Here is a 20,312-nt window from a genome sequence, read left to right as displayed (position 1 = left end):
AAAAGGGAATCATTTAACCATTAAATAAACCCAATAGGGCTGTTCTGCCCCAATAAGGGGTAATTAAATCTTAGTTGGGATCAAGTACAGGTACTGTTTTATTATTACAGAGAAAAGGGAATCATTTAACCATTAAATAAACCCAACAGGGCTGTTCTGCCCCAATAAGGGGTAATTATATCTTAGTTGGGATCAAGTACAGGTACTGTTTTATTATTACAGAGAAAAGGGAATCATTTAACCATTAAATAAACCCAATAGGGCTGTTCTGTCCCCAATAAGGGGTAATTATATCTTAGTTGGGATCAAGTACAGGTACTGTTTTATTATTACAGAGAAAAGGGAATAATTTAACCATTAAATAAACCCAATAGGGCTGTTCTGCCCCCAATAAGGGGTAATTATGTCTTAGTTGGGATCAAGTACAGGTACTGTTTTATTATTACAGAGAAAAGGGAATAATTTAACCATTAAATAAACCCAATAGGGCTGTTCTGCCCCCAATAAGGGGTAATTATATCTTAGTTGGGATCAAGTACAGGTACTGTTTTATTATTACAGAGAAAAGGGAATAATTTAACCATTAAATAAACCCAATAGGGCTGTTCTGCCCCAATAAGGGGTAATTATATCTTAGTTGGGATCAAGTACAGGTACTGTTTTATTATTACAGAGAAAAGGGAATCATTTAACCATGAAATAAACCCAATAGGGCTGTTCTGCCCCCAATAAGGGGTAATTATATCTTAGTTGGGATCAAGTACAGGTACTGTTTTATTATTACAGAAAAAAGGGAATTATTTAACCATTAAATAAACCCAATAGGGCTGTTCTGCCCCAATAAGGGGTAATTATATCTTAGTTGGGATCAAGTACAGGTACTGTTTTATTATTACAGAGAAAAGGGAATAATTTAACCATTAAATAAACCCAATAGGGCTGTTCTGCCCCAATAAGGGGGTAATTATATCTTAGTTGGGATCAAGTACAGGTACTGTTTTATTATTACAGAGAAAAGGGAATCATTTAACCATGAAATAAACCCAATAGGGCTGTTCTGCCCCCAATAAGGGGTAATTATATCTTAGTTGGGATCAAGTACAGGTACTGTTTTATTATTACAGAAAAAAGGGAATTATTTAACCATTAAATAAACCCAATAGGGCTGTTCTGCCCCAATAAGGGGTAATTATATCTTAGTTGGGATCAAGTACAGGTACTGTTTTATTATTACAGAGAAAAGGGAATCATTTAACCATTAAATAAACCCAATAGGGCTGTTCTGCCCCAATAAGGGGTAATTATATCTTAGTTGGGATCAAGTACAGGTACTGTTTTATTATTACAGAGAAAAGGGAATCATTTAACCATTAAATAAACCCAATAGGGCTGTTCTGCCCCCAATAAGGGGTAATTATATCTTAGTTGGGATCAAGTACAGGTACTGTTTTATTATTACAGATAAAAATGAAACCATTTTTAAAAATGTGAATTATTTGATTAAAATTGAGTCTATGGGAGAGTTCCGGGCCTTTCCGGAACGTTCTGAATAATAGGTTTCCAGATAAGGGGTCTGATACCTGTATATACCTATGTCTCAAAAAAGATGTAGAAAAGATAAGCAAGATGGTCACACAGTGTTTTCAGTAATGTAAAGTTAACTACATATATGAAATTAATGAAAAGCATGGAGTCTAAAGATTACTAGCACAACGGATCAGTACTGAAACGTTTCCTCACACCTATTTCACCACATCTTTACTGACTGCGCTTTCCCGCCCCCGCACTAGCCCCACCCACCCGCTTGCAATGACGCGCACCCAGTATTCGCCTCACACTAGCCCCGCCTCACACTAGCCCCGCCCCGCCGCCATGTTCGTGACTCACGTACTTTACGCAGCGCGTTCTCTCTGTTTGTGACGTGGCTGCCGGGATCCGCCATCTTGTGCCGTACGAACCAACGCCTCACAGAACCGCAGGAAGGGCGGCAGAGAGCGGGGTTGGGAGGCCTGTAAGCGGATACCGAGCGGCACTGTGAGCAGCTGTGACAGGTAATGGATAACGTTCTCCGTATAATCGCGCAGCCGGGGAGGGAGAGTGACGAGTGGGTTCGGCCGCAGGGTAAGGGCGGCCTGCAGCGGGTACTCAGTCTGAATGGGCTTCGGGATTGGTTCCAGGTAGAACTCAGCTTGGGCCCTGCCGTGAGCAGCTGAATTCTACTGAGTGTGAGCGGGGCGCCTTGGGCCCTAAGCGGAACCGGCCGATCTCTCGTACTGCAGGGGATCGGGTCAGGGGATCGGGTGAGGAGGGGTCTGTAAGGAAAGGGTCGGTCAGGGGTTCAGGTGTGGGGGGTCCGGCAGGGAAGCGCTCAGTGAGGGGATCTGATGAGGCACTGGGAGGGAATGAGTTAATATTACAGGTGTGGGGCAGGTGGGCCTGACAGGGGGGGTGTTAGTGGGGCAGGTGGGCCTGACAGGGGGGGGGTGTTAGTGGGGCAGGTGGGCCTGACGGGGGGGGGGGTGTTAGTGGGGCAGGTGGGCCTGACGGGGGGGGGGTGTTAGTGGGGCAGGTGGGCCTGACAGGGGGGGTGTTAGTGGGGCAGGTGGGCCTGACAGGGGGGGGGGGGGGTGTTAGTGGGGCAGGTGGGCCTGACAGGGGGGGTGTTAGTGGGGCAGGTGGGCCTGACAGGGGGGGTGTTAGTGGGGCAGGTGGGCCTGACAGGGGGGGTGTTAGTGGGGCAGGTGGGCCTGACGGGGGGGGGTGTTAGTGGGGCAGGTGGGCCTGACAGGGGGGGTGTTAGTGGGGCAGGTGGGCCTGACGGGGGGGGGGGGGTGTTAGTGGGGCAGGTGGGCCTGACAGGGGGGGTGTTAGTGGGGCAGGTGGGCCTGACGGGGGGGGGGGTGTTAGTGGGGCAGGTGGGCCTGACAGGGGGGGTGTTAGTGGGGCAGGTGGGCCTGACAGGGGGGGGGGTGTTAGTGGGGCAGGTGGGCCTGACGGGGGGGGTGTTAGTGGGGCAGGTGGGCCTGACCGGGGGGGGTGTTAGTGGGGCAGGTGGGCCTGACGGGGGGGGGGGTGTTAGTGGGGCAGGTGGGCCTGACGGGGGGGGGGGGTGTTAGTGGGGCAGGTGGGCCTGACGGGGGGGGGGGGTGTTAGTGGGGCAGGTGGGCCTGACGGGGGGGGGTGTTAGTGGGGCAGGTGGGCCTGACGGGGGGGGGGGGGGGGGGGGGTGTTAGTGGGGCAGGTGAGGAGCAGGTTGGTCAGGGTGTAAGGAGCTGGAAGGGCTGACTGGCAGTGGAAGAGAGGCAGGTCAGTGTTGGAGATATTACCCACTAGTGTTATTTACTTAGTCAGAGGGTATTGTGTAGCACTAGTATGAGGAAGTCTCTGCTCCTATTGCCTAAATAGACACCCCCCCCCCCCCCCAAAATCCAAATGCAAAGCTCTGTCTGTCAGGAGTTTAGTACAAGCTTGAGTGCCTGACCTGCAGAAGCCAAAGCTGTGCAACCTGGATATATTGCCTTGGGAAGAGGGTGCACCAGGGGTGAGCACAGGCAAACTATCCCCCCCCCCCCCCCCCCCCCCCCCCCTTAGGCTCACAGTGTAATACAGCTCCTCCCCTTGCCTTGTTTCATTAGGAAATGATGGATTCTGGGAAGTGCTCTGCTCTCCAGGGAATATTCCCATTTATTGGCCTGGAGGAAGTGAATAGATGCTCCAGCCCAAACAAATGCATTAATACTAAACTCAGTCGGTCAGCGCATCGTATGTGTCGCCCCCTTAGGCTGGTGGGGTGCCTGGGAGTTGGGGAAGCACATAGCAGTAGCTGAGGAGTTATCAGCAGTCTTACAGGGTAGTTTATCTTTAGATTAACTTTTAGTATCTCCTCTTGTTAGCAACTTTCCAACTGTTATTTGTTTTTTTTTATAGATTTGAATAATTTGTTATTCTCTTCTGCCTCCCTCCTGCTTTAGCAGTTAAGGTCCCCATACACGGGCAAATCTGCTCGTTTGGCGATGTTGCCAAGTGAGCGGATCTTCCCCCAATATCCCCCACCTACAGGTGGGCGATATCGGGGCAATCCAGGGTAATTCAGTCGTTTGGCGGGTATAGGCAAAGTTGGTCCGGGGACCACATCAACGAGCCGATACGGTCCCCTATCCAACAAAATATGAACATTTAATATGATATAAAGTGCTCTTTTAATCACTTTGTTTAATGGAGCTTTGCCCTGTCAGTTTGGCAAATTGGAATTCCACTTCTCGCTGTGTATGCCATCTGTAAATAAATGTGCAGCATGAATTCCCCATTCAGTGTAGTGAAGGGGCTACGGTACCAGGCAGCCAGTGGGGCCATTCTGTCACACAGTGACTGGCTCAGAGATATAAACACAACAGTGTGCTTTCTGTGTACTTATTAGCAGCTCTATCAGGCTCAGCCATGACTGGGTTTAGCCAATAGGGACAAATGCACCCCCCCCCCCCCCCCCCACTTACCCTAGTCTATATAAGGCCTATTGATAAAGCATGAGTATTCAGTGGGATAGGTGCCGTTTCTATTCTGCTATGGAATCCTTTTACAATACGCAGGCGGCAGGTAGGTCTCTCAGCCACCTACACATTTACTTACATGACTGAGCCTTGAGAAGCAGTGAAGTGACCCGCATTTCTCCATGATGTTCCACTTTGCCTAACCCTGACATGTGCATAACAATTACCCAGGCTAGAAAGTGGAAATACTGGTCTGGCTGCTTTAATGTAAATGACTGAAATGGACACACCAGGCATTTCCCTCTAGTGCATCAGAATGTGCCTTATTAGCAAGTATTGGCTGCAGAATGCAATGTAAGAAAACTTAAACTGGTGCTTCACCTTTATGCTAACCTTTAGTGTGGTATAGTACGTACTATTCCTAGCAACTTTGCCTTGAGAAGCAGTGAACCAATCAGAGCGGCTCTCGAGTTCATAGTGTTCTGGAATGTGCCGCTGCTTCCTTGCCATTCAGAACTCTGTCGTACTGACCATTTCCATGTAGTGCAGTCGCTGACTGGCTAAAGATTTTGGGGTGCAACAGCCAGAGCCAGGGGAGAAGTGGCAATTCAACTGTTAAATATCAGGTTTTTTTATATACAAATAAATAAAAAGGGTTGAGGAGGATGCCTTATACCAGGGATCCCCAAACTTTCTTACTCGTGAGTCACAGTCAATTGTAAAAAGGTAAAGTTTTAGTTTAGTGACTCCTTATTTGAAAGAGGGACAAGGGGGTAAATAATTCAAACTAGAAAAAAAAAATCATCAGAGCAGGCAGTTTTGACCCAGGCAGCCAGTGTCAAAGCTGGACTATTTCCAAAGCACAATACCCAATACATTGTTATCAGAGCCTAGGAAACTGAAAATGCCTTTTGGCCCAAAACTGCTTTCCAAAGTATTTGAATGACTGATCCTAATCACACTGCGATTACAGGAATGCAAAATACCAGTAAACTCTGTTTGGGCAGATTATTCACTTTCATTATTAGGCTGAGGGCACGTGAGGCATTTGGGCCATTTCTCTCAGCCTGCGGTTTCTTCTTCAGGCTAAAGGGACTGGAACTGCTTCTCTCGAGCTGAAGAAAGAAATGCATATATATACAGGTCCTTTTCAAAAAATTAGCATATTGTGATAAAGTTCATTATTTTCTGTAATGTACTGATAAACATTAGACTTTCATATATTTTAGATTCATTACACACAACTGAAGTAGTTCAAGCCTTTTCTTGTTTTAATATTGATGATTGTGGCATACAGCTCATGAAAACCCAAAATTCCTATCTCAAAAAATTAGCATATTTCATCCGACCAATAAAAGAAAAGTGTTTTTAATACAAAAAAAGTCAACCTTCAAATAATTATGTTCAGTTATGCATTCAATACTTGGTCGGGAATCCTTTTGCAGAAATGACTGCTTCAATGTGGCGTGGCATGGAGGCAATCAGCCTGTGGCACTGCTCAGGTGTTATGGAGGCCCAGGATGCTTCAATAGCGGCCTTAAGCTCATCCAGAGTGTTGGGTCTTGTGTCTCTCAACTTTCTCTTCACAATATCCCACAGATTCTCTATGGGGTTCAGGTCAGGAGAGTTGGCAGGCCAATTGAGCACAGTAATACCATGGTCAGTAAACCATTTACCAGTGGTTTTGGCACTGTGAGCAGGTGCCAGGTCATGCTGAAAAATGAAATCTTCATCTCCATAAAGCTTTTCAGCAGATGGAAGCATGAAGTGCTCCAAAATCTCCTGATAGCTAGCTGCATTGACCCTGCCCTTGATAAAACACAGTGGACCAACACCAGCAGCTGACATGGCACCCCAGACCATCACTGACTGTGGGTACTTGACACTGGACTTCAGGCATTTTGGCATTTCCCTCTCCCCAGTCTTCCTCCAGACTCTGGCACCTTGATTTCCGAATGACATACTTTGGACCACTGAGCAACAGTCCAGTGCTGCTTCTCTGTAGCCCAGGTCAGGCGCTTCTGCCGCTGTTTCTGGTTCAAAAGTGGCTTGACCTGGGGAATGCAGCACCTCTAGCCCATTTCCTGCACGCGCCTGTACACGGTGGCTCTGGATGTTTCTACTCCAGACTCAGTCCACTGCTTCCGCAGGTCCCCCAAGGTCAGGAATCGGTCCTTCTCCACAATCTTCCTCAGGGCCCAGTCACCTCTTCTCGTTGTGCAGCGTTTTCTGCCACACTTTTTCCTTCCCACAGACTTCCCACTGAGGTGCCTTGATACAGCACTCTGGGAACAGCCTATTTGTTCAGAAATTTCTTTTTGTGTCTTACCCTCTTGCTTGAGGGTGTCAATGATGGCCTTCTGGACAGCAGTCAGGTCGGCAGTCTTACCCATGATTGCGGTTTTGAGTAATGAACCAGGCTGGGAGTTTTTAAAAGCCTCAGGAATCTTTTGCAGGTTTTTAGAGTTAATTTGTTGATTCAGATGATTAGGTTAATAGCTCGTTTAGAGAACCTTTTCATGATATGCTAATTTTTTGAGATAGGAATTTTGGGTTTTCATGAGCTATATGCCACAATCATCAATATTAAAACAAGAAAAGGCTTGAACTACTTCAGTTGTGTGTAATGAATCTAAAATATATGAAAGTCTAATGTTTATCAGTACATTACAGAAAATAATGAACTTTATCACAATATGCTAATTTTTTGAAAAGGACCTGTATTTATCTGCACTTATGGCATTTTTGTTTCCTTCTGATACTAGTTTAATTAAGCTTCCAATAAAATGGAGTTATCTATATCTCCCATGGTGCATCATGTGGTGCCTTCTGATTAGCATATTGGTAATTTGGTAGCATTTTCTGCTATGAGGTGTTGGAAGACACTTCTACCAGTTGGGTTATAGCAAACTTTATTACATTAATCCCATATAGGTGGCTAGAAATGCTGTATGTTATATACTGAGCTTACTTTTCCAGCCCAGATGTTCAGTAGCCCTATAACAGTAATGATTCAGACCTTCGAATTTGCAGCCAGCAGCTCCCCATCTTGGATCTTGTTCGGCCATCTTTTGAGTGTCAGTGGCACTGCACATGCTCGGTGTGTTCTGGGCTGCTGTTGAGAGGCTTAGGGGTCAGTAAAGTGTGGTTTGACAAACTAATATTACAGGTCTTATTAATCAATTCTGATGCAGAATGCACTGGTTTTTATGCTGACGTGTAATGTGAATATGAATTGCCATTGTGACTTGATGCTTTAGTTCTCTGTTACATTTATTTTAATTGCATTAGATAGTATTCTGATATGCTTGTTTTTTTTTTTTTACTTAGGTTTTATCATCCAGTCTTAATAACCTCATATTTCCAATATGGGGAATGTATTTGCCAATCTCTTCAAAGGCCTTTTTGGCAAGAAGGAGATGCGTATTCTCATGGTGGGTTTGGATGCCGCTGGAAAGACCACCATTTTGTACAAACTGAAACTGGGAGAAATAGTAACAACTATTCCAACAATAGGTAAGCAACTGAACCAGGACTCCTGCGTTGTTTTAAAGTATAAATCAGTACAGCAGCTGGGGTGGCTGGGATTACCACATTAACCCTTTTGGTGCTCACACAGGAGGATTGAACCCCTAAAGCCTCAGTTGCTGCCGCACTTGCAAAGGATTGGATTGTGCAACCTCACAACGGATATCTAGAAAGGAACAGTTCACTGGGGGGCCACCCTAGTTTGTTAAAGGGATGTATTTGTTATACGTTATATCCTTCTGAGCTCTTTAAAGGAGACATATTGGATAAATGGATAAACCCTAATCCTGTAGGCAATTATAATATATGGTGCTGGTTTCACTTTGGGCTAAACATTAATCCTATCTGTAACTATGGCCCCTTTATTGGATCCCTATAGATCCTCTCCGGTCCCTGTCTGTGTTTCAAATGAGGGGTGGGCGTGTCCTAACGGTCCCTGCCAGAAGCACAGTAGGAGGGGGAGAGCCAATCACAGCCCTGCAGTCAGACAAGCACAGACAGGCTTCAGTTCCCTATCAGGTTAGCCTAGCTGCTGATTGGTTCCTATCCTACAGTGCTGCCGGCCCCCCTGCACAGCCAGGGAAAGGAGGCAGCAGGAAGTGGCACAGGTGGGCGGGACTAGTGGGGTTTTGGTGGAATTTCTCAATAAATCAGAGTATAATTCTCTGGTACATTCTTAATTTTTATATGATATGTCTCCTTTAAACTGATTTCGAAGAGGGTTTTGTTTTATTTGAGTTTTTTCACCGCAGTGCTTACAGAGATCAGGTTCTAATACCAATGGCACACTACACCAGGTGTTTGGTTGCCTGGCAGAAAAAGTCAGGATTTTAGCCTTCAAAACTGTGTGTATAGAACAGACTGTTTTGCTATCAACAACTTTTTAACTTTAAAGTGGACCTGTCACCCAGACATGAAAATCTGTATTATAAAAGTCCTGTGCAAATTAAACATGAAACCCAAATTCATTTTTATATTAACACATCCAAACCCATTATAAAGTGATTTAAAAATCACAGCTGTCAATCATATATTGCTTGCCCCGCCTCTATGCCTTAGGCATAGAGGCGGGGCAGACAATAACTTTAGCTTTCCATTCAGCACTTCCTAGATGTCACTGCACATCTCACTTTTCCCCTCCCTCCTCCTCATCTAATTGTGTAGCCAGTGCATGGGCCTGGGCATCTGGTCTCCCATTCTGGCACATAAACAAAATTTTGGCATGATACAAAGCTTGTCTTAATAACAGTGTCCCCAAAATGGTGCCTGCCTGCTTGCTTTGATTGAGTAATTCCAAGACGGAAGGAAACAAGGTTTATATTATTTATATAGAGTAAGTAAAGTTTATTTTGCTCAACTAACAATATAGACAATAATTTGGACTTATTTCTTAGGGTGACAGGTCCGCTTTAATATATTTCTAATTGTGTGTTTTTTCCCCCCAGGCTTTAATGTTGAAACAGTAGAATACAAGAACATCAGTTTCACAGTGTGGGACGTGGGTGGTCAGGATAAGATTCGACCTCTGTGGCGTCACTACTTCCAAAACACACAAGGTGAGTCTGTGCTTTTGTGTTTGTTCAAAACAGAGCCAGTCTGCTGGAGCTCCAGTGTGACCCTCCCAGGGATGGCTTTGTATGATACGGCCCTTTTGGTACTCAGTCAAATGTTTTGCCCACCATCTAGAATCGTGATGCGCAAAAAAACTCAACTCGACCCCACCCTATGCGAACCAGACCCGGCTTCTCCTCTGTACTTGTAGGCCTGCCCCGCCCTAAATGATGTCACAAAAGGGGTGGGGCACACCTGTAAATACAGAAGCCAGAAGAGGCAGCCAGCAGTGTTAGGTTGTGAGTACAACCCAAACCCACCCGCGACCCTCAAGTGCCGAGGTATGACTGAACCCGCTCGACCTGCTGGTGTTGCCCGGCCCAGACATCACTAATGTAGAAACTCTGCTGTGGAATGTTACCATTGAACTTCTGTATACACCAGTGGTATTTCAACTTCCAATTTCAGCCTCCCTAAGGTTTCAGTGAGTGGTTATCCCAACTGGCAATTCTGCCTTGGCTTTTTCTTAAATTTTTGTTTTGTGTACATATGGACTAGAGATTTTAAAGAGGATCATCAGTAAATTACTCTAAGGTAGGAGAAAAACATTTAGGGGCAGATTTATCAACGTTCTATTCATTCCTATGGGATTTTTTTAGAAGCGTATTTATCAACGGGTGAAAGTTAGAACTCGCCATTTAATAAATATGCTTCAAAAAATCCCATAGGAATGAATAGAACGTGGGTGAGTTTTTAATGTATTAAGCTTTAAACTCCCATCTTGATAAATCTGCCCCTTAGGCTTTACATGGTCAAACACTAATGTCTAAATTGCCACCTCTAAATATTTGGCTACCTTAAGCCTGCTCGACTTGGCAAGTAGTGTTTATAGCAATTTAGATATGTGTTTGACCATCTACTTCTTGTGGGGCAGAACGCCCTGCTATTGCATTGCAGTCTGACCGTTAATTTGTAAAGTTGTATCAGCCAATGGTACTTCTCTCAGAATGTGGGCTTTCATTGGTCCAGGAGTGAGCGCAGTCTTGGCACCTCCCTGCTTCCATTTTAATATTATTCTAACTGGTCATGTGATGATTTGACGTACAGGCCGATCAGTTGAACGATACAGCCATATTATGTCGTACTGGCTGCATTGCTACACTTGTTTTTGGTGAAATCTTTTATATTCCGTGGTTGGGTTCTGCAGAATACGACTGAACAGCATGTTTTCATGCGGCTGTTTGACTGTATCTTTCTGATACTCTGCAGGTTTAATCTTTGTGGTGGACAGTAACGACCGTGAGCGAGTAAATGAAGCCAGGGAAGAGCTTATGAGAATGTTAGCAGAAGATGAACTCCGTGATGCAGTCTTACTAGTATTTGCTAACAAACAGGTTGGTACTACGGCTTTTGTTCCGCTTTCCATTCATATATATATATGTATTCAGCGGTGTGTAACTGCGATGCTAAGACTGGTGGAACAATGCATACGGTTCCATTATCTGTAGCTTCATGGGAAATAATTCCAGTTTTCTGTTAAATCCGGCTCGACCTATTGCAAAGGGAAATATTGCACAGTCCTCACTTCCTGCCACTTTACAGCATTCTCTCACTGTCGCTACTATAATGAATCACTGGGCCGCTCATAAAGAAAAGCCCTTGGTTTGTGAATGAGCTGTTTAGTGGACAGGTAAAGTAACTTTTATGTTGAGAGTGGAGTTAAAATTTGGGAGGGTTTTTATTTTTCTCTCCATTTTAATGCTAAATAGGGTTGCACCAAATCCATGGTCCTGGCCAAACCCAATCTGGATCCTTAATCACTGGACTTTTTGTCACACGAACACAATTTTTAACTCCTTGGTTGCCTTATTTGCAAATTGAGGTTTAGTATTCGGGTAATCTTTCACAAAGGATTCATTCTTCGGCCAAATCTGAAAATAGTGAATTCTGTGCGTCCCTAATGCCAAGACTGCGGTCTAAGATTAAATTCCATAGAACTGTACTCATTGCATTACATGGGCGTGTATATCACTAAAAGTAGAACGGCCCAGTAGACCTTGCACAACGTCTATAGAAAAATAGAGTAAATTTGGAAATATATACTTGGCCTTTTAAAATTTCCATTAGGTAAAAGCATATGGGAAATAAAGGTATAGCCTTTCACACGGCATTAGTCTGTTTGGGCTGATTGGATCACATACTAAGCAGGTCCAAATGATCCAATCACGTGGAAATCTGCTTAGCGCAAGAAAGCTTGCAGGTTCAGGGAAGACTTTGGGCTTGTCTATATGTCTTTACCAGGTAGGAGTAAAAGTGCCCATACACGGGCCAATTTTATATGTATCTGCCTGTGTATGGGCACCACTAATGGACCTCCCTGATCTTGATTGAGCAGGTTTGATATTCCAACGGCGCCTATGCCGATATTGGCCACACGTAGGTGGGCATATGGGGAAAGATCCGCTTGCTTGGCAACCGCACCAAACGAGTGGATCTTACAGTGTGTGGCCACCTTAACTCGATTGCATTTGCACACTTGTCTGCCTCTGGATGCTAAACGTTGTCATTTTCTTTCAGGACTTGCCTAATGCCATGAATGCAGCAGAAATCACAGACAAGTTAGGCCTGCATTCCCTTCGCCATAGGAACTGGTACATCCAGGCTACATGCGCCACTAGCGGAGATGGGCTTTATGAAGGACTGGACTGGTTGTCCAATCAGCTCCGAAACCATAAATGAAACCTGCATCCTTATTGTTTTGTTTTTTTTTCCTGTTCATGCCTTCCTCATTCCTCCTCCCCCCCTATGCTTCTCTCTGATGTGGCAGTCTGTGCTACTTTGCGGTATCGAGTGCCGGAATCAGTCCATTTTCTCCTCCCCCCCGCAGTACGTATTGCACCGCGCTGTAAATGTGGCACGAGAAAAGCCTGCAAACAGTTAGGTGTCTTATTTAATGTAAATAGTTTGTTTCCAATGAGGCAGTTTCTGGTACTCCTATGCAATACTACCCTAAATTTTTTTAAAACTTCTCAAAAAAAAATCACCACTTCGTACTGGAAAAGGGGCAAAAGCAGAAAAATAAAAAATAATCGCAAGTCTCACGTGCTTTTTCCAAGGCTATTGCACCCCACTGCAGGAATCGAGTACACTGCTCGTTTTTAAAATAACATATTTTTTTCCCAATCGGTCACGCGCTTGAGAATGTCTCGTTATCGCCCTAGCAGCCAAACACAGTGGCGGCGGATTGGCCCTTTACCGGGTGGGGCAGAGCAGTCTCCTGTATCCCAGCCGGCGCTAAAGGCGTTGGTTTTGCCGCGTTCCCGTCGATATTAAGCAGGGCTTGAAACCTACGTAACCTCTGGTGCTAGAGGGCTTGTTGTAATGTTACATGACAGGAGTTCAACTCAGTGATTCTCTCTCTTTCTTTCTTTGCATGGTTACAGTGCAGCTCCATGGAATTGCTATGTCACTGGATCTGCCTGCATTTTATAGCTTTTGTGCTTATGATTGTGCTCAAGTGAAGACTAAGACTATTTATTATGTGACCGAAGCCAAGCCGAGAGTGTAAATAAAGTGGGCATTTTTCATTGTTGGCCATCACACTGGAACAAAAGCAACACTTTTTTTTTTTTTCTTCTTTTTCATCTTAGCATGGGGGTGGGGGCATGTACTTTCCAGGCTGTGCTTCTGCATTGCGATTTCTTGCTACCTACGCTGGCCGTTCCTTCTTGAATGGGTTTCCATATGTCATGTCACGTAAAAACCACCCCCCTTTTTTGGGGCCAACTATGAGGAATCGTCATGCCTCATCCAAATGCATTTTGTTGCTTAATCTTCTCATTCATTAGTCTATGTAGGAAACCGCCTTCGACAGATAGCGACCAGCCAATCTGCATCGGAGGTTATTAAATTGCTTTGCAGCTTTTCTATGAGGGTTTTTGTACTCGTTGCAGTCTTTGCAGAGAGCACACAGAACACCAGTCCTGCTTGGCCATTAGGTAGACAGCACTGCATCTCATGGGGAACACATCTAGCACTCTTCTATGTATGGCAAGTAGAAATCTATGTTTAGTCATTCCGCTCTAGAACAATTTTTGGGCCTTTTTTCCGTTTTCATCTTGCCCAGTTCTTGGAGTACATACGAAATCATTCCCCACTGCAAGGATCTAATCACGAAAAACATTTTTTTTTTTAATATTTTTTGTTTTCTCGTACTTCTAAACGACACTGAAAAAGCTGGACTTAGTGGAGCGTGAAGACCTGTCAGAGCTGGTTTATTTAGTGATGTGGAATCTATTGCTTTCAGTAAACAAATTGTAATCAAATGTTTTGTATTCTTGTTTTCATTTGGACAAACAAGCACTGTAATTAAAGCTATTAGAATAAAGTTCCATCTATTTCACATCTTGGATTTGTATGTGCTAATTTCATTCTCCGTTGCGGCCACCTATATACACTGTAGGAAGAGATCACCCAGGGTGACTTCAAACAGGCCTTCACCTGTTTTATTTTACCTAGCAAACTAAAGTTCTGGTTCCACCACCCAGGCGTCTGGTCCTGTGCCTCAGCCATGGTTACAGCAACTTAATCAAGGAAAATAACAAATATAACTTGGTCGTAGCTCCCTTAGCTCTACCAGCTTATTTTCTCTAGAGAGCTTACTGCTCGGCCTCTAATTGGTAGGCCACCTACGGGTGGGCGATATCGGGGGGGAAATGTAGGCTAAACAATTGCCAAACAATTGAATTATAATGGCGGCAGTCGGTTTGGGGACCGCATCAACGAGCCTATGCGGTCCCCGATCCGACTAGATCTTTTAACTTGCCCGATCGATGTCGGGCATGCCCCTCGTTCCTGCCTCTACACGGGCCGATAAGCTGCTGAATCGGTCCAAGCAACCCATATCAGCAACTACAATCGGCCCATGTATGGCCACCTTAAGGTTCTCAGTGGGGTCCCTCAGGGATCTGTACTGGGTCCACTTTTATTTAACTTGTTCATTAGGGGAGGGGATTATAAGTAATGTATCAGTGTTTGCAGATGGCACAAAATTCTGCAGCCCAGTCAGTTCTACCCAGGATGTGACATCCCTGCAGCAGGATCTTGACCAACTGGCAATCTGGGCAACTAAGTGGCAGATGAGATTTAATGTGGATAAATGTAAGGTCATGCACCTGGGATGTAAAAATATGCAAGCCCCGTATACCCTTAATGGGACTGCACTAGGCAAATCCATAATGGAGAAGGACCTTGGAGTCCTTGTAGATAATAAGCTTGGCTGTAGCAAGCAATGCCAGGCAGCAGCTGCAAGGGCAAACAGGGTTTTGAGCTGTATTAAAAGGGGTATAGATTCACGGGAGGAGGGGGTTATTCTTCCCCTTTACAGAGCGCTGGTAAGGCCCCATCTAGAATATGCTGCTCAGTTCTGGTCTCCAGTGCTCAAACGGGACATGATTGAGTTAGAGAGGGTCCAGAGAAGGGCAACTAAGCTGGTAAAGGGTATGGGAAGTCTCAGTTATGGGGAAAGGCTGGCCAAGTTGGGTCCTCTCTGCGGCAAATTAGAGAGGCTTCAGATGGGGTTTTGCCTTCCTCTGGATCAACCAGCAGTTGGGCAGGTTATATATAGGCATTTTGGTTGAATGTGATGGACGTGTGTCTTTTTTTCAACCCAACTTACTATGTTACTATGTCTTTGCCACAGTACATAAAAAGCCAGCAATATGATCAGGTAGCTTAGGTGATTGGCACACTGGCAGTATGCATAGAGCAGATTGAGAAATCCATGTGCTTTCCATCTGTCTGGGTAATCCTGAGCTCTCAACACTTCTTCAGTGTAAGTTATTTGCCAAGTAAAGATGGCCATACACTGAAAGAGCCTCCTGTTTGACAAGGTCGCCAAATGAGCAGATCTTTCCCACCTGGAGGCCAGTGGGCAAAACGATCACTTTGACAGGATGTAGGCTATTGGGATGAGGACCACATCAATGAGCCAATGTACTCCAAAGAAGGGCCTATCAGCTGCTGACTTTTATTGGCTTGTGTATGGCCACCTTAAGTCCAGCTGCAGCTTTTATTAGCTTGTGTATGGCCACCTTAAGTCCAGCTGCAGCTTTTATTGGCTTGTGTATGGCCACCTTATGTCCTGCTGCAGCTTTTATTGGCTTGTGTATGGCCACCTTAAGTCCAGCTGCAGCTTTTATTGGCTTGTGTATGGCCACCTTAAGTCCAGCTGCAGCTTTTATTGGCTTGTGTATGGCCACCTTATGTCCTGCTGCAGCTTTTATTGGCTTGTGTATGGCCACCTTAAGTCCAGCTGCAGCTTTTATTGGCTTGTGTATGGCCACCTTAAGTCCAGCTGCAGCTTTTATTGGCTTGTGTATGGCCACCTTAAGTCCAGCTGCAGCTTTTATTGGCTTGTGTATGGCCACCTTAAGTCCAGCTGCAGCTTTTATTGGCTTGTGTATGGCCACCTTAAGTCCAGCTGCAGCTTTTATTGGCTTGTGTATGGCCACCTTAAGTCCAGCTGCAGCTTTTATTGACTTGTGTATGGCCACCTTAAGTCCAGCTGCAGCTTTTATTGGCTTGTGTATGGCCACCTTAAGTCCAGCTGCAGCTTTTATTGGCTTGTGTATGGCCACCTTAAGTCCAGCTGCAGCTTTTATTGGCTTGTGTATGGCCACCTTTAGTCCAGCTGCAGCTTTTATTGGCTTGTGTATGGCCACCTTAAGTCCAGCTGCAGCTTTTATTGGCTTGTGTATGGCCACCTTAAGTCCAGCTGCAGCTTTTATTGGCTTGTGTATGGCCACCTTAAGATAATAAAACAGCCAGGCCTTTTGCAGGCAGTCTGACAGCCCACAAAGTTGGTCCATGTATGGCTTCCTTCAGATATAACGATAGAAGTTTTGGCAGTTCAATAAACTCTCTCAGGAGTATTGATGCCCTTTTATTTGATGACCAGTCTGCCGTTGTTTTAAGGATATCACAAACATGACAGTTAGTTCATCTCTAGTTATCAGCATTCTTGATGTTTAGCCATATATTTCTAAGGAAACGATGGGCTTTGGCTTCAAGTTTTCACTTCTTTGCCTGGATGGTACAGGCTGTACATGTTTTATATATTTCCTTCTCTGCCAATCTGTGGATTCTGACAAATGCCAAAGGGGCTACTGTAAGATGCCAAAGGCTCGTTGATGCAGTCCCCAATCCGACTAGATTTTTCAACCTGCCCGATCGATATCTGCCCGATTTCTGGACCGACTTTGCCTATCCCCGTTGTTCTAATTCGATTAGAATTAGCTGGATTCTCCCGATATAGCCCATGCGTAGGTGTGGTGCTTGCGAGCAGATCTGAAAGTGCATGGGCACCTTTACTCGGGAGCCACAGTCAAATGTAAAAAGACTTGGGGAGCAACACAAGCACCATAAAAGTTCATGGAGGAGCCAAATAAGGGCTGTGATTGGCTATTAGGGGCCTCTATGCACCCTATCAGCTTACAGGGGGCTTTATTTGGTAGGAAATCTTGTTTTTATTCAACCAAAACTTGCCCCCAAGTCAGGAGTTCAAAAATAACTCCCTGGTTTGGGGGCACTGGGAGCAACATCCAAGGGGTTGGGGAGCAACATGTTACCCCCGAGCCACTGGTTGGGGATCACTGCCATAGACATTTAGTGGGCTGGTGGAGGCTTTTTTGATTAGCCAAGGCATATTTTGAATCTCAGTCCAGACCTGCTCCTGCTTTTGTTGTCCCCTTTTGTATATCGGAAAGACAACAGAGACGACCTAGGACCACGTTTCTATTATGTATTGGCCTCATAGTCCTACACTGTGCTACTTTCCCAGCTGGCAGCCTACTCAAAGGGACATCAATAGGGCCAATTATGGATTTAGTAAACAATACTATAAAAGTACTCCTGCATTTATGTGCTTATGTAACATTGCCTGCTTATGAACGGGGGGTGTTTTCCTCTTACACAGAGAGGCTAGGAATTTACACATGTAGAGTTGCTTAAGGGCCAGGCCACCCACAGACCAGCAATCTAAAGGGATATGTAGTTCATTGGGCTGTGGGCTTAAGTCCCCATCTTCATACTGGGCCTGTTAGAATCCTGACGTTCCAGCTAATGAAAAAAATCACATTTTTGGGCAAAGAGGATCTGACAGACGAATACAGGGAGGTCGTTTTGTTTTGTTTTTTTTCTTCCACTGAGAAATGTGCTGAAGGCCAATATTTGGGATGGCGATGCAGCTACCGGCCGGGGAAGAACATCTCTGAGCTATTTGTCAGCTGGTGGCTGGACGGCGCCCCGAGGGTACGGCTCATGTTTTGGCAAGATTAACCCGCAAAGTGTCTCCTGTTACGATCAAGCGATGTGTTTTCCCAACACATAATAGTCACAGGTATAACCGGTGGTCTCCTGATAATTAGCCAGCCAGGTGCACCTCCGCGTACAGCAGCCATCTTAACGCCCCCGGAGGCCATTCCAGCACACATGGCGGACAGAAGTCAGACAGTTGGCATTATATTCACAAGATGAAGCTTGAATACGTCTCGGCGCGCTGTTGGGATGTGCTGTCATTTGATAAATGAGATTAAAGTGTTTGATCTGTCTATGACCTCCTCATGAAAAAATGTTTCAATTCATTCGTCGGCAAAAAAAAAAAAAAAAAGAGGTGTCGGTCTTCCATAATGAGAATTATCAGCTTAACGCGGGTCGGGAGGGGGATCCTGGAGTTCAGGATGTTAAAAATAAAAAAAATTCTCCCTAAGGGGAAGATTTAACCAAATTGCACAATCGTTTTTGTCTTTGATCTTCTTTAATGTATGCGGACGCACTTTGATTTATAGGCGCAACTTCGTTACACGGGGCTGTGGATCCGCGGTTGGAGGGGAACGCCAGAGTATTAAATCAATAATGTATCATATTGTAAATCTAACCATATAGGGCTGACCAAGGCAGCATTATGGGCCCCCGACCCGGAATATCAGGCAGGTTTAATCCTGTTGGGCAAGGAGCGAATGGTTGATGTGGTCTTCATCTGAAGGGCTTCCATAGGGGCCAATCATTGGGCCAGCTCGATTTGGCCCTGTTCATAGGTTGCCTAATTGGGCCCAGATTTGGCAAGGTTACCAATGAGCAAATAGCCACCTTACAATAGGTTCTCTTTCCACCTATTCTTATTGCTGAGGGGGCCAAAGCCTATGCAGGAAGGCTGGTCCGGAACCCCCCAGCATGATTACTATGTCACCAAATCCTGGCCAGATATTGAGCAGAGAGGGCACAAGGCAACTAACGGTGCCCATACACCTTCAGATCCGCTCGCTTGTCGATGTCGCCAAGTGAGCAGATCTTACCTACGGGTGGGCAATATCAGGAGAATCCAGGCTAAAGGTCCCCATACACGGGCCGATAGTAGCTGCTGATATGGGTCCCTTAGACCTATTCGGCAGCTAATCGGCCAGTGTATGGGCACTACCGACGGGCCTGCCCGACCGATATCTGGCCTGAAATCGGGCAGATCTCGATCGGGCAGGTTAAAAAATCTAGTCAGTTCGGGGACCGCATCGGCTCGTTGATGTGGTCCCTGGGCTGACTTTGCCTATGCCCATCGAATTAGCCTGGAGTCTCCTGATATCGCCCACCCGTAGGTGGGAATATCGGGAGAAGATCCGCTCACTTGGCGGATCTGAAGGTGTATGGGCACTTTAATTTGATCGCTTAGCCCTGGGGCCAAACGATTGAAGTATAATGACGGGTATAGGCAAAGTTAGTCCGGGGATCCCATCAACGAGCCGATGCGGTCCCTGATCCGACTAGATTTTTTAACCTGCCTGATCGATATCTGGCCGATTTCAGGCCAGATATCGGTTGGCCAGGCCCCCCCGTTCTTGCCCATACACGGGCTGATAAGCTGCCCAAGGGACCCATATCGGCAGCTACAATCGGCCCGTGTATGGGCACCTCAAGGCTCTAACATAGAAAATATTTTCCATTTATCAAAAAATGTAGGCAGAGGTGCCACAAAATGGGGTAAAATGCAGGAAAACGTGGAGGTTTGGCTGTAGAATTGGTGGGGACCTCGAAAATATAGTCGAATACAAGGAAAAACATTAAATGTACACAAAAAGTAATGTTCCCAGAGAACATTCCATTAAAAAGGTAAAAAGGCCACTGTAAAAGCTAATTATTATTTGGTCTCTCTGATGAGTTTTCTGAAGGGATGGGAGGGGCCTATTTTGAACCTGATACTTCCTATATGCTGACATCATCACACCCAGGCTTTGCCCTTACTTGTTTCCTATTGGGCCCATTCATTGGTTGCTTGCGCTCTCTAACCAGCTGCATAAACTGAAGGTCATTGGTTAATGTCTCCCTTGCAGTGACATAGGCACACACTCAGCATATCCCTAATCTAACCTACTGTTATGTACTCTGTCACAGGCACAGGAAGTGGTGTCAGACTGACAGGAGGCACAGCCAATAGGAGTGTGACTGTGTTGTTTATATGATTCTGAGGTGAATATCTCTTCAGCTGCACATTTTATGTTAACTATGTACAGGTATAGGACCTGTTATCCAGTATGCTGAGGACCTGGGGTTTTCCGGATGTATGTATGTATGTATGTATGTATATCTTTATTTATAAAGTGCTACTTATGTACCCAGCGCTGTACAGTAGAATACATTAATACAAACAGGGGGTTATTAAGATAATAATAGATAAATACACAGTATAACAATAAATAC

The 20,312-nt window shown here is 45.3% G+C and overlaps 1 protein-coding gene across 1 annotated transcript; it reads left to right on the top strand.

Moving 5' to 3' along the window:
- The first annotated feature begins 1,968 nt into the window (after positions 1-1,968).
- Positions 1,969-13,968, top strand: arf5 (ADP ribosylation factor 5). The gene is given in 5 exon segments (NM_203687.1): positions 1,969-2,051; positions 7,818-8,003; positions 9,461-9,571; positions 10,836-10,960; positions 12,144-13,968. Coding segments are annotated over 4 exon segments (546 nt in total). The 5' UTR covers positions 1,969-2,051; positions 7,818-7,855; the 3' UTR covers positions 12,306-13,968.
- The last annotated feature ends 6,344 nt before the right edge of the window (positions 13,969-20,312 follow it).

Source organism: Xenopus tropicalis, chromosome 6, assembly GCF_000004195.4.
Source record: "Xenopus tropicalis strain Nigerian chromosome 6, UCB_Xtro_10.0, whole genome shotgun sequence".
NCBI classification, from domain to species: Eukaryota; Metazoa; Chordata; class Amphibia; order Anura; family Pipidae; genus Xenopus; species Xenopus tropicalis.
Note: the sequence above shows the minus strand (reverse complement) of the source record. Positions and strands in the feature narration are given on the sequence as shown.